At 35.4% G+C, this 13,290-nt stretch overlaps 1 protein-coding gene across 4 annotated transcripts in view; it reads right to left on the bottom strand.

Annotated features, from left to right (window-relative positions):
• CDC14B (cell division cycle 14B) overlaps positions 1 to 13,290 on the bottom strand; it is a 44,194-nt gene that overhangs the window by 16,982 nt on the left and 13,922 nt on the right. For all 4 annotated transcript variants that reach the window (XM_054004456.1, XM_054004457.1, XM_054004458.1 and 1 more), the window contains exons 5-9: positions 5,597 to 5,673; positions 4,031 to 4,097; positions 2,592 to 2,654; positions 1,642 to 1,729; positions 1,090 to 1,320 (exon numbers count right to left, since the gene is read on the bottom strand). In XM_054004456.1, the coding sequence (XP_053860431.1) occupies positions 1,090 to 1,320; positions 1,642 to 1,729; positions 2,592 to 2,654; positions 4,031 to 4,097; positions 5,597 to 5,673 (526 nt within the window). The remainder of the gene's footprint in view (positions 1 to 1,089; positions 1,321 to 1,641; positions 1,730 to 2,591; positions 2,655 to 4,030; positions 4,098 to 5,596; positions 5,674 to 13,290) is intronic.

The raw sequence follows: 13,290 nt of genomic DNA, 5'->3' as shown, positions 1-13,290 counted from the left end.
ACACCACTGTAAAATCTTCTGTATAACACAACACCCAAGACAACCACACAGCAGCTTCCATGACTTGCTTTAGGAACTTTAGCTTTCCATGACTTCCATGACAGCTTTAGGAACAGGCTACAGCACTTCCTCAAGAGTAAGCGCAGGCTAGACACCATCAGTCAAAGAACACCTTAATTTGAATGAAAGCAAAGCACTTGTATCACTGATACTCAATATTTTGGCATAACCAATTAAGTGATATGCCTGAATTTATCACCTCAGTGAAGAATAAGAGTATGGACTTGTTTTCCCAAAGTCAAGATGCTGGTTTCAACAATTCTTTCACTTTTCAGTATAATTCTGTTAAATGCAGCAAATGGATGTCAGATACAGGAACAAAACTGCAGTCTTTGCAGGTCCAAAGCAAACAGGTTAAGAAAAGACCCTTCTTCAATCACAGCACTATCAGATACACTAGTGATGCAAAGTTGTGGAGAAGAAATGTCTGATAGACTACTAAAGATGGTGTGGGAAGGGAAACATATTGCCTTTAGAACCACCGAAAACTGAATAACTATACTAGCTGCATTGGCCAGGCTCTTAAAATCTTCACAGTCTGACTCTGGAGGAATGGATATTCAGAGCATGCCCAAACTACTATAAAGAGTTTCTGAGGGATGAAGATTTTGGTGGTTATAGAAGAACACTCATATATTTTGAGGAGTCTCCCCAGTATGCTGCACTGTTTCCAAAAGTTTTTGACTTGGTATATTTAAACATCCATTTTCAGAGAGAACTTGACAGGACTTCAAATGCCTACCCAAAGCATCCTTTGAAAGTACTAACACTTTCTAGCAGAAAGAGCTATTAATATCAGATATCTCACTTTCCCCAGTCTCATTTTGGGAATAGCCTGGAAGATTTTTCTGGTACTTAAAAAAATTCGAAGATAAAGTGCTGAACAGAACCATAGAAATAATTTGAATGGAACAGTTGCAGTTTGGCAGTGATGTTAATAACTAGATATAGTAAAATTATACTGCAGAATACCTCAGGAGCTGTAATTATAAATATAACTAGTATTATAAACTGGTTTTTGCATCATACCTTTGCAATGAACAGCTATTACACCTTCCGCATTTTCACAAATATTTAGAAATGTTTTAACTATAGTATCACTAGGTGTGCTTCCATCAGCAAAGAAGAGATCAAAATGCTCAAATCCAGCATCTGTAAATCGTTTGGCATCATACAGTTTTTTGTTGAGGCGTATTATAGTGGTGACCTTGTTTTGCTTGAAGTATGGGAAATAAGCCTCTGGCGCATGGTGGGGATAGCCTATTTGAGAACAGAAGATTAAAAAAAGAGTAAGGCTTAAACTGAAGAAATAAAAAAGACTAAAAAAAAGATATGAAAACACTTCCAAAATAGAGACAAGATAAAAATAGACTAACTGAAAACGGAATTTTAATACAATCACCTAGGTCAGATACAATTAAACCAAGCATTAAAATTTTACTGCCAGAGTTCTTATAAAAGGAAAAGAGCCAAGGAAAAAACACACTGTTTGAGGAACAATTCTTAAAGCTTGTTCTTACTGATAACAATCAACTAAGAAAGCAGTGGGCTTGTGTTCCCCACCTCCTTTTTTAAGCATACCATTTTCAATTTTACTTCTTGAATGAGGTCCACTGAAGGCAATGAATTTGTTTGGTATTATCCAGTTAAAATCTCCATTTTCTGCTCTCTGTCAAGAGAAAATGCTTGGTTTATCATTGTCCCTGTATTTTCAGGCTTTTCCTTAATGTTTCAAAATACATGCTAGATAGAATTTATGTGTAATTTTTGTCAAAGGAAGGTATGTTAGTTGGCTGCTTTCTTTTTCATCATGAGGATGACAGATGCTCTCAACCTCATGTTTCTCCCCTGTGTCCCTCTTTCTAAATCAGTTTTAGAACAATGCAACCGATGCCCTTCAGATGAACAGCAACTTTCAAATTTTTATTTTTTATAGGATTCTAAATTGGTCTTACCTCTGTTCACAAATAAAATAATGATTTTTTAAGCTCTAGGAGCATTTAATTTTCTCTTTACAGATATCTGGCAGCTTTGCATTTCTGAGACTGCATATAGTCAAGAGTTGTAGTCCTTCATTGTGACAATAATTTCCTATGACCCAAAGTGAATTTTATAAACTTGGAGTTTCCCAGCCTTGTTTCCTTCTTTACCTCAAAAAGTGTTATTACATTTTTGTCGTGTGTTCTCAAATACATACTTTGATTGTTCTCTAGCATTCAGTTAGACTTGGGCTTGTACGCCCTTTAGTTTTTCATCAAGACTGCTCAAAAATATCCAGGGTTTTACTAATAATGGAGACTCCCATTTATTTCCATTTTGGTTTCTGCTTTTCCCCATGTTTGAGCATAATTATGCTTAAATCTGAATTTTCATATTCTCTCTCTGACCATGAACCTTTATTTAACTATGATAACTTAAAAAGACAAAACAGAAATGGAACTTAATACTACAAAAGAATAGCAGAAATTATAAGCAATTGCTTTAGCATTAGTAACAGCAAACAAATCAAAAGATTGATACTGAACACTTACTTCATAATGCTCATATTCATCTACATCAAATGTACTAAAATCCAGGAAACCATACTGCAAAGCCTAAAATTCAGAACACAGCTCTTAACAAAGACGCCTCTTCAGTGAGGACAGTTTATTACTCTTTTTGGTTACACAAAGTTCGTTAATACACACTCTCCTCTTTATTCACAAAATTTAAGAATACTGATAAACTCAGTCTTGCTTCAAACCAGGTTTGTAAATTTCAATATAAGTGAAGTTAGATGAGGAAATCAATGGTTTTTGTTTTCACCGAATCACTATAAAAAGCCCATATTACTGAAGCATTTAGTCTTTTCATTATTGCTAGCTGTACAAAATAAAAAAGAAAAATAACCAACAAAAAATATCTATTGAATCTATGAGTAAATTCTAAAGACTGCATTCAAGGACTGGAGATATTTTTTGTGCATAAATTCTATTTGCTAGTATCTTCACTGATTTCAAATTGTTTGCATTTGAGTGAGTCCATGATGTCCCACAATTAGCCACAACCATAATACTTAACACTGTATAAAAATGTAATAATTTGGGTAACTAATAGTTTATCCACTTGTTAAAACAGGAAGACAAACACAGATAAATCCCATATCTCCAGATATTAAAAATACTACATTCTAATTTTCTCTTTTACTACCTAATCTTTTGTAACTTTCCTTGTTGTTCACCAGCAATAACAGCAATGCACCAGTTTTTGCATACAAATAACCAATTTCAAAATACCCAAAATACTGAAAAATCACCAGTCTTCAAGAAGATGACTTAACCAGCAAAAACATCACTATTTGGTAGAGATACCCATAATACAAAAGAAAATAGTAAGGTGGAGAGCTGCAGAATTCCATTTCACTACTCATACAGACTAAAAAGAATGTGTTTTATTCCCCTATCATTTAATGCTGCATTAATTCACTGCTATATTGCTATAAAACCCAGATTTTATAATTTTATAGTTTAAAAAAGAAGCACCTTCCTCCTAACATTTGTTCTATTCCTATTACTAAAGCAAAATCTGAAATCATTAACATGTGCTGCAAATGCCAGAAGTGTATAGCAAACCCATTCAAAACCCTTTCAAAGGCTCTGTTCAGCCTAATACATAAGACCAGGGGGCATATAATAAACTTAACACATAGCTCTTAGGATTAGAGGTGAGTTACTGTCCTGATAGATTACACAAGTAAAACTCAGAATTCCCTCTACAGTATCTTCAGTTGTTGATTATATAAAGTATGGGTAGACTTCTATGAATGCTGCATCTACTTTTGTGACAATGCATAATGCATAGTAAACTAGGCAACAATCAGCAGATCTGCTACTTCACAGCTCTAGTTGGATCCTAGTTTCCTAAGCCTTCTTCTTCTGATGGGCAACTGTTAGCTACTTTTTTGAAATGTGAAAAATATTAGTTTACTGACCTTGTTTATTGCATGAAAACAGTCCAGTAATGTCAAATGAAAACTGCAAGTACCAAAGGAAGCATCCCTATAAGATACGATGACCAAAACATAATTATTGCATTTTAATCCAAGTGAATGCAACTGAAGATACTTCTCTAAAACACCTTTTAAAAATTACTTCAAGGTAATGATTATTAAGTTGAAATAATTATGTCAAATGATTACTTCATTTCCCATATATTGAATCTTACAAGAATAACAACATAAGTTATATTAACAGATGCAACAGTAAGATCATTCCAGCTACAGTTTTTGTAAAGCTGAAATGTTCCATTTCTGACATGGACTGTTAGGATAAACATTTTAGTAAATATAATAAAATATTTTCCTTAAGAAGCATAGATAGTTCATGCTTATACAAGAGGAGAAACTAGTTCAAAACAGCTTCTTTCAACTACAAGTTTTTTAATTCTGTTGATCCAGTAATTGCATGTTCTTAGTACATGACCATCATCAAATTTCATAAGCACCACAGATTAAGAATTCTACAGGAATACTATAGTGAAGGAAATAAATAAAACTGAATCTACACCAGAGAACATTATGTCTTGGCACAACACCTTGAGACCACACAACCCTTATCAGCTAATAAGGGTTCTAATAAGAAGAAAATACTTCATATGCAAATTTCAGCTGAGAGGAAGAAGAACTTTTGAAGAGCCTGGATAGCTGTCTCGAGTATTTTTTTCTATCCTTTCCTTCCTTATGAATCAGTGTGAAAAGGGGCAGAATTAGGAGGAGACAGAAATAATAGAACGCTACTCAAGTAAAAGAAAGGACACATAAAGGTGACATTGTAGTAGCACGTATCTCTTAGACCACCTGATGAGAAGGAACAAATGGATAAAGCCTTTTACAGTCAGATAGAAGCAGCCTCACTTTCTTAGGCCATGGTCCTCACAGGACTGCAACCACTCTGATATGTGTTAGAGGGATAGCACAGCAGGGCACAGGCAATGCAGAAGCTTCCTGGAACGTGCTGATGACAACTTCCCACTTGTCAAATATGTGCAGCAATCTGCAAATACTGTCTTGTGCATAAAGAATGCTATTAAGTATTGCAAGCCCTCTGTGGTGAATGACAGATATTTTGATATGTTTAACTATAAGCTACTGGCAAAAAATCAGACTGCCAAGTGAGAAGCAATGTAGATAAAAAAGCTCAATGAGTGGATACAGTGGGGCTCCTTCACCTTCTGCTGAGACACTTCAGTACCAGCTGGTAACACCTCGGATTCACTGAGTACCTAAAGTTAGGACAGTGAGTGTGTCCCAAGTAAAAACTTCAACACCAAAAAAAACCCCAACAAAACAAAACAAAACAAAACAAAACAACCAATCAAAAACAATCCACAAAAACCAAATAAAAAACCCCAAACAAACAAAAACCCACCCCAAAACACAAAACAAAACAAATTAGAATAAAACCCCAGAAAACCAACACAGCAGAAATTAGTACTGAAAAATGTTACATTCTTCTATAAAATATCAAGCTACAGGAAGTTCAATCAACTTGTTATTTACCTGAAAGGAAGATATGAAACACTTCCTGACAATATAAGCCTGTACACATCTTCTGGGGATTCTTTCAGGTATATTATCTATTTTTGGAAAAAGACAGAAAAGGAGAAGGATTATTTTAAGACAGACTTCAATAATGTCAAGTAATTTGTTTACTACAGAAAGCATAATTAATCACAGAGTGCAAAAGTGCTGGAAAAGAGTGGCATTAAGAATAAATTTTTGCAAGTGTGCAACAATAAAACTAACATAACAAAAAAATCTTGTCAATCTAAAGAAATATATATTTTAAAACAATATTTATAGATTTGTGCAGGAGTTGTTCAGCTATAGGCTACAGTGAAAAGGCTCCTGTTCATCTGGATTCTTATATTTCTTCTACAACTCTGCTTGACCAGTTTGTAGATTTTTTTAATTAAGCTATTAAGATGTAAATTAAAACATTAAAATCTGCAGAGATATCAGTAAAGCTATGAATCATCTGGTACACAAACTGTTGGTACACACAGCAGACAAGACTAAAACAGTTATTCATGTATGTTTTGATCTTCCTACATCAGAATATCTGCATTAATCCAAATTCTGTATTTCCTCTTTTGCACTGCTGGGGCAATATCCAGTAACTAAATCCAGATGCCATAAACTAAGAGAAAACAAAAATTACAGAGGAAAAAAAAAAAAGGAAATCTGTGGCTTCAGAAGCAAAATACTAAGAACAGAATGAATTGAACTTTCTACTGTGAAAAACATTCAGAAAAGAATTCACAAAAGACCAACTTACGAGAAATATCCATATGGTCTTCCATCACAATATGTCTGATCCCTCTTGGATAGCCTTTAACACTAAGGTCTCCTTAAAGAATACCTAAAACTGCTATTTTTTGCATATCTCTTCTTCAAATACCATTAAACACTATCCCCAGCATGGCCAGGAGGTAGCAAGTGTTAATAACAAGATGTCATTAACAGGTCAATATTCAGTAATTTCAAGTTAATACTTTTTCTTTGAAATTGTTTTAACACTCTACAGAAAATTGTGGTTTTTTTCATTAATGTTCAGTAAAATTATTTATTTCTTTTATACTAATGACATTTTCCCTTAGAGATATTCGAAAATAAAAATCCTCATGAGTATTAATTAAACATCTTCCAAAAATCAAGGCATGGTGTATTTACTTTCTGTTGCTTTGGACATTTTTTCTTTAAAAAGTTGGCATTGCCTTTCAAATTTCTTTGATGCTGCCGCAAAGCCAGTTTAAACAAATGGCTTAACATATCTTAAACATCCTCTCTTCACACACACATACACAGAAAACAAGAGTTAGAACAGATGTTGCTAAAAAAAAAACCAACAAACAAACCCAGCTTGAAACACAACCTGAACAGACAGCTAAAACAGACATGACCAACAGGTGACCCTTCTGATTTTCCTGATTCAATTAGTGTGTTAAGTATTTTCAGAGCATTCTTCCCTTGAAATTGGCAGAAGAAAACAGAAAAATAAATCTTTCTTGAGACATAAGTAAGTAATGAAAACTGCATGTTTTGTGTGTGTGTGCTTGCTTTCACTGGGGAGAGATAAGCGACTTCTGCATTTATATTTGCAACTATACACTCCAAATAGAAAAGATACTTCAAAAGCCTCCCCAAATATCATTGAATACCTTAGCCTCTGATGGCAAAATTCACTTTATATTCTGCAGGCATTCATTGCCTGATTTGGACATAAAGGTTATCTTCCAAGAAATTTCGAATTGTGTGTTTTGCTACAGTCCTGATTTGCATCTTGCAAGACAGTGAACACATATTGCTAGCAACCATACACATCAAGCACTTCTTGTTTATCAGGAAGAGAGCCCTGTCCCTGAAAAACTTACAAACCTGAGACAAGAAATGGAATTAAAAAACAGATAGTAATTAGACACAGTTTGTAGCCAGAAATGAGTCACCTGGAAAAAACAGGATTACAGAATCAATTAGGCTGGAAAAGATCTCTGAGATCATTCTAGTCCAACCTTTGCCCAAGCATGACCATGTCAACTAGACATGGCACTGTGTGCTATGTTCAGTCTTTCCTTAAACATCTTGTCCACCTGGGCAGCCCATTACAATGTTTAATCAATTCTTCACCCTTCATGTGAAGAAATTCCTCCTAATGTCCAGCTGGACTTAAGTGCTATCACACTGTGTAATATAGAGAGTACTAATTGTACCACAGGCAAATAGAAATGCAACTAATACTATGTGATTTTGTAAGCACATATAAAAGCTCAGCTGAGGTATGAGAGAAATCCTTAGCCTTTCTGAGCTACCAGCTTATTAAAGGAAACAAGACTGAATGAAGAAGCATTCGTTTACAAGTCTAATAGCTGCAAGAGAGAATTTTTTCCCATTTCAGTATGTGGTGTATTAAAATAAGTTAGTTAGTTCCATTATGTTAGTTCTCAAGCACAGATCCTGCTTCTGAAATTACATAACCAGTGAAACTGCTAGAAACACCTTTCTAACAAACACACATATGTGTATGGACTTTTCTTAACACAGCTACATAAGAACACTTCCTCCATACAAGGACATTTAAAAAACGCAATCTGATTTTGCAAAGCAAAAATACAACTTGTATTATCCAACTGAAGCAAAATATAGCATATTTACTGAAGAAGAAAACTTATTCTGAAACAAAGAGAAATCCTGCTACACTCAGCTGTCACACTACCACACACAAAAGACACAACAAGTGAACAGCTGCAGAGACAGCAGCTGATGAAATGGTCATATGGTGTACTCAGTGAGAAGTGCTTGAAAAAAAAATTAGGTTAGTATGAGAATAGCTGGGTGAGTGCAATGGTATAGACTGCTTCGAAAGGGAAGAATGACACTCACACATAATGGGAAAGACCATAAACAGATAATTACTTCACAAGGAAAGTATCTTGTCAGTAATACAACACAAGAAGCTGTGATAGTCAAAGTAGAGACATGATCAATTTCTTTCACAGCTTAAGGGAGTACACAGCTAGAAATACTGGATGCAACCAAGGCTGGATGAAGGCTGATCATGGGTGGGGCCTGCTTTTAGGTTGGGGTGAACCAATTCCTTGTATGGTAACAGGTAAGACTGAAGCAGCAAAGCTCAGAGAAGCAACAGGTGTCAAGGCAGAAGAGGCCAAAAATCTACATTAGGAAATGCACCAAAAGAATTCCATCAGTAGACAGAGAGCCAGCATTGAAGATCTGACATCTTTACTATATACTTCCAGCAGCTTTTAAGCTTAACAGCTGGGTTTAGTCTGGTCCTGTGGACTGAATGCCCATTGTCAGTTGGGATTGCTCCTACACGGCTCCATGAAGTGAACCAAAATGCAGTAGTTAGCGTTTAAGGAAAGATTCAATTCAAAAAATATTTCTGACACATCTGTATCTACATAAAACTAAATATAATACTATTACTGACCTGGAGGAGGCTAGGGAAGCCTTAAAGATGAACAATTTCATTGGAATGATGAGTAAACAAAGGACTAAAGAAAGCAAATAAACGGGAAAGAGAAAGTAGTAGTGGTCAAATACCTGTAGCAGACAGAAGTGTTGAAAGAGAGAAGGACTTTCAAGCAGAACTGAAGTTTTAGAAAAGAAGAGAATGGAAATGCTGATCTGATGAATAACAAAACAAAGATATATTTGCAAATTAATGAGTTATGTACTGGGGGAAGGAGAGGAAATGAGAGAAGACAAACTCTAGAAATCAAAATATACAACAGCTGAAACTCATTTGTCCAGATGCTGATTACAATTTATGTTTCTGCTGTGCTTTCTAAGAGGATGAAAACTTTCACAAATAAAGTTGTTTTCTTAGGTTAGTGCCAATAAAGCAACCAACAAAAATGACTAATAAAAAGATAAAAATATTAAAATAAATTTAAAGCAGTGATATTAGCTGTTAGTTAACAGAAGCATTCACTCTCTGGGATAATTTTTATCCTTCTGTGTATACACAAATGAAGAAAAGACTATTAGAATTTTAAAATTATTTCCCAAGAGGATCCTTTCCTGCAGTTAGGGAATTATTAAAAAAAGGCCTTCTTTCAAAAAAACTTGGTCAATGCAGCATGCATCTACCAGTTCAGCTTTTAGAATTTTCCTACAGTCATATTCAAGTGCAGATAGGAGTATACATACATATCTATACACACATACAAATACAAACAAAAAAACTTTTAAGATATTTTAGAAATCTTCTACCTAAGTTCCTTTTAGGAAAATTGTTACTATAAGGAATTGGTATCTTTCAACTCAAGCACATCATTTTATCACAATCTGCAATCATTTGTATACAGAAAATTTAGAAATTTGCTTTTTTTATGCACACAAAAAATATCCTACTGAACTTCAACATATAGCCATGAATATGCTATTAGCAGTTGAACCACTAATCAAAGCTCTAATCATCCGTTTCATTTAGGACATCTGTTTCTAATTAAGGAACTACAGGCACCTCTGTGAATGGTCAAGAACCATCCAAGCACTGAACACTGGGAAAGGTGCATTCAAGCAGTCCTCCTGCCAACAGTGATGTGCAGTCAAACAGCTGTTTTCAAGTTCACTCAACGAAATACAAGAGTTTGCAGGATTAGGTGACCCAGTCTTTATTTACGAGCATTTAAAATCAACCAGAGAATGAAAGCTTTTAGCAAGCTATGTTTTCATCTGATTTATTAGTGTTTTCAATCCAGCCTTATTTTTCAAGCAACCATTTCCTAGATTGGAGTTATAATCATTGCAATGATATTCACAATAGGATGCAAAGTACCCCTGGTGAAAAAGGAAATGAGTCTCTGGTTAAAAAAGGCATCTTAACTTTCAATACATGGCACTGCCAAGTAAAGTAGTAATGCTGCATATAAGACAAAACATGTTTAGTAATAATAATCTATGATATAACTTGTTGCTTTTTCAGGATAATTAAATAGGCTATTGAAATAAGCTTTACTGTTAGAAACTATATCAACTCAAGTCTGTAAACAGCACTTTAAATTCATATCTTTTATCTGCTCAATACAATCATGTTTATCCACCTGTTCACCCTCAACTGAAAAATCTGCTTAAGGCTGCTAACTAAATGGTACATTTTACCAACTATGCTCACTTAGAAGCCAGAAAATAATGAGATAATTAATTTTAAACTACTAACAAGCAAATTCTATGTGATACAACTATGTTCCAAAAATGTCACTCATCCAAGACAGCGTGTAAACTGCTCAAAACCAGCAAATAATTAACCCCACCCATTCTGAACAAATGAAAGTAATTGCTGTGTGTGACCAGACTCAAACACAAGCTCATACAGTTGTTATAACTTTAAAGTGTTAAATATTTTATTTCATTAAAACCTCAGTTGGATATTGAGGTTTTATATACTCAGTTAGTAGATTAAATTTCTAGCAATTTCCTTAGGAGAAAATGTTTGATGTTGCAAAATTAAGAGAAGTCTATTAGAACAAAAAACTTCCTGTATGGATTTGTGTTGCAGTGAAGAAATGCATGTGGCCAACCATTTCATCACTGGCAGAAACACAGTCATTAAGTGGATAAAAGCGACAGAGAGCGAATAACTGCCTGTCTCTGGCAACTCTCTTTGTCCATCATAAACAAAAGCAAGAAACCTCCAATTACCTTTTAAACAGCAGAACGAAAGTATAAAAAACCCTGGACTGGGAGCATCACTATTTTATGCCAGGTAAGAAAGCAACCTAAGGCTATAGAGTGAGGGACCTCCAAAAGAACAACCCTTCTTCTCCCATAGAGACAAGCAGTTTTGTAGGAACATGCTGGAATAGAACCTAGTAGCAACAGCAGGAAAAGTTGCCGCTGTGAAGATTAATAATGATTTCCCAAATACAGCTCAGAGAAGGTAGCATTTTAGAGGACACAAACTCAGAGACAGCCAAGACTTCAGGTAACGTCTTCTTAAATGAAAGGTCAGTACTTTGTCCATCTTGTCTCTGCCACTTGCTCATCAAGCACCTCTCACCAAAACACAGCTGAGGGTAAACATGGTTTACCCACTCTAAATTTGAGCGCTGCCACAGTTACCCATTCACCACCATCCAGCCTGGATCACTCAATAGGTTTATCTTAGGCTTAGCCAGAGATAATTCTGCAAGTGTCACAATAAGAACAGAGCAGTTCAACATCACACCAGTGGGTGCGAATTGATTCTTCAACCTCCAGCTTCTACCCAGCATTAGGCCCACAACTAGGAAGGATACTAACAAATTGAAAAGGCAAAAAACCAATACTATGGATTAGAATGGATGAAGGAAACGCTGCTTACCCTGAAGAAAGAAGATGAGAAAATAGACAAAGTACAGAGATGAGTCCTGGAGAAGGTGACCTGAATTACAGCAGTTCATGGGGCGGTACCCTGGAAGGGTCACCCTCCAAGTACATAATTAGTGCCAGGCCTGAGAAAAAAAACACTGTTACTAAGTTAATGTAGCCAAGGGGAGAGGGGGGAGCTTGGGAATTGGGTGGACAGGGCACAGAGGGTACATTTTCTTTCGTAACATAGAAGGAGCAATGATGGAAGAAGCAGACTTTCCTCACCCACAGCCAAGTCCTGGTGAAAATCAAGAGAAGCCACTGTAGATATCAACTCAGAAGACCACTGCTGCTTTGGTAGTGTGGTAAGGCCTGAACAGTGCAGATAGCTTTCAAGGAAAATATTTTTCTTTAAAAGGTGAAGAACAAAGCTTCCCCCCCGCCCCACTTCTTTCCCTTTTCCCCCTTCACCCAAATAAAGTATAAACGTTCAACCCAAACACACTGAATTCTGGCTACCCTTTGTGTGGCTGAATGTGCCAAATTTTTGTTAATGTGCATAGAATATTATTCCCATTATGTCTGCAAAAAATGTAGAAAAAAATAAATACAGAATTAAAATAGATGAAAGATGAACAATAAAGGGATTAAGGTCTAAATTGAGATTTACTCTAAAAAATTAGTATTTTATTCTAAAACTACATATACAACAATGTATTTGTAAACTTAGTTCTTCACTCTTAAGGCCATGTTATACTGAAGAGCTTGAGTAAGGCTGTGCTGTCACATCAAAGTACACCTGGAAGGAAGCAGGAGATGCAGGAGGGGGGAGAAAGAAGTATGTAGTCTGGAGAGATCATAAACTATCTCCACTGAAGAGGAAAGAAAGACAAGTTAGATGAACGGGAATGGGGGAAACATTAAAACACATCAACTGTGAAGAAAAGACTAAGAACAGACTTTGCTCGAAAACAAGAACACTAACAGCTTCCCTTACCACACCACAGTTAATGAAGACTTCCATAATTGCCTTAGTAGTCAGAGCATATACCCACATGATATATACACACACATATACATTTAAACAAAAGATGACAAATGATAAATCATGCTAATATATCGCAATTCCTTTAAGCAGAAGTTATAATATTCTGTTTAAGAATACAAATTTAAGGTCAACAAGCCTTTGAAAAGACATACTCAGAAGTTGAACATTTATGAGGACATAGAAGTCCCAGAGGAGAACTAGTCATATGAAGTTCATTACAGTTTTGTAGCTTAAATGTAACTGTGTTTTTAAAAATCAGAAGATAACAAAACCAGAAATTACACAGACTCAATGTACCTTGCTATTCTTGAACACCTTGCTGTTACTCCTT

Source organism: Vidua macroura, chromosome Z, assembly GCF_024509145.1.
Source record: "Vidua macroura isolate BioBank_ID:100142 chromosome Z, ASM2450914v1, whole genome shotgun sequence".
Lineage (NCBI taxonomy): Eukaryota > Metazoa > Chordata > Aves > Passeriformes > Viduidae > Vidua > Vidua macroura.
This window is presented reverse-complemented; position numbering and strand designations above follow the sequence as displayed.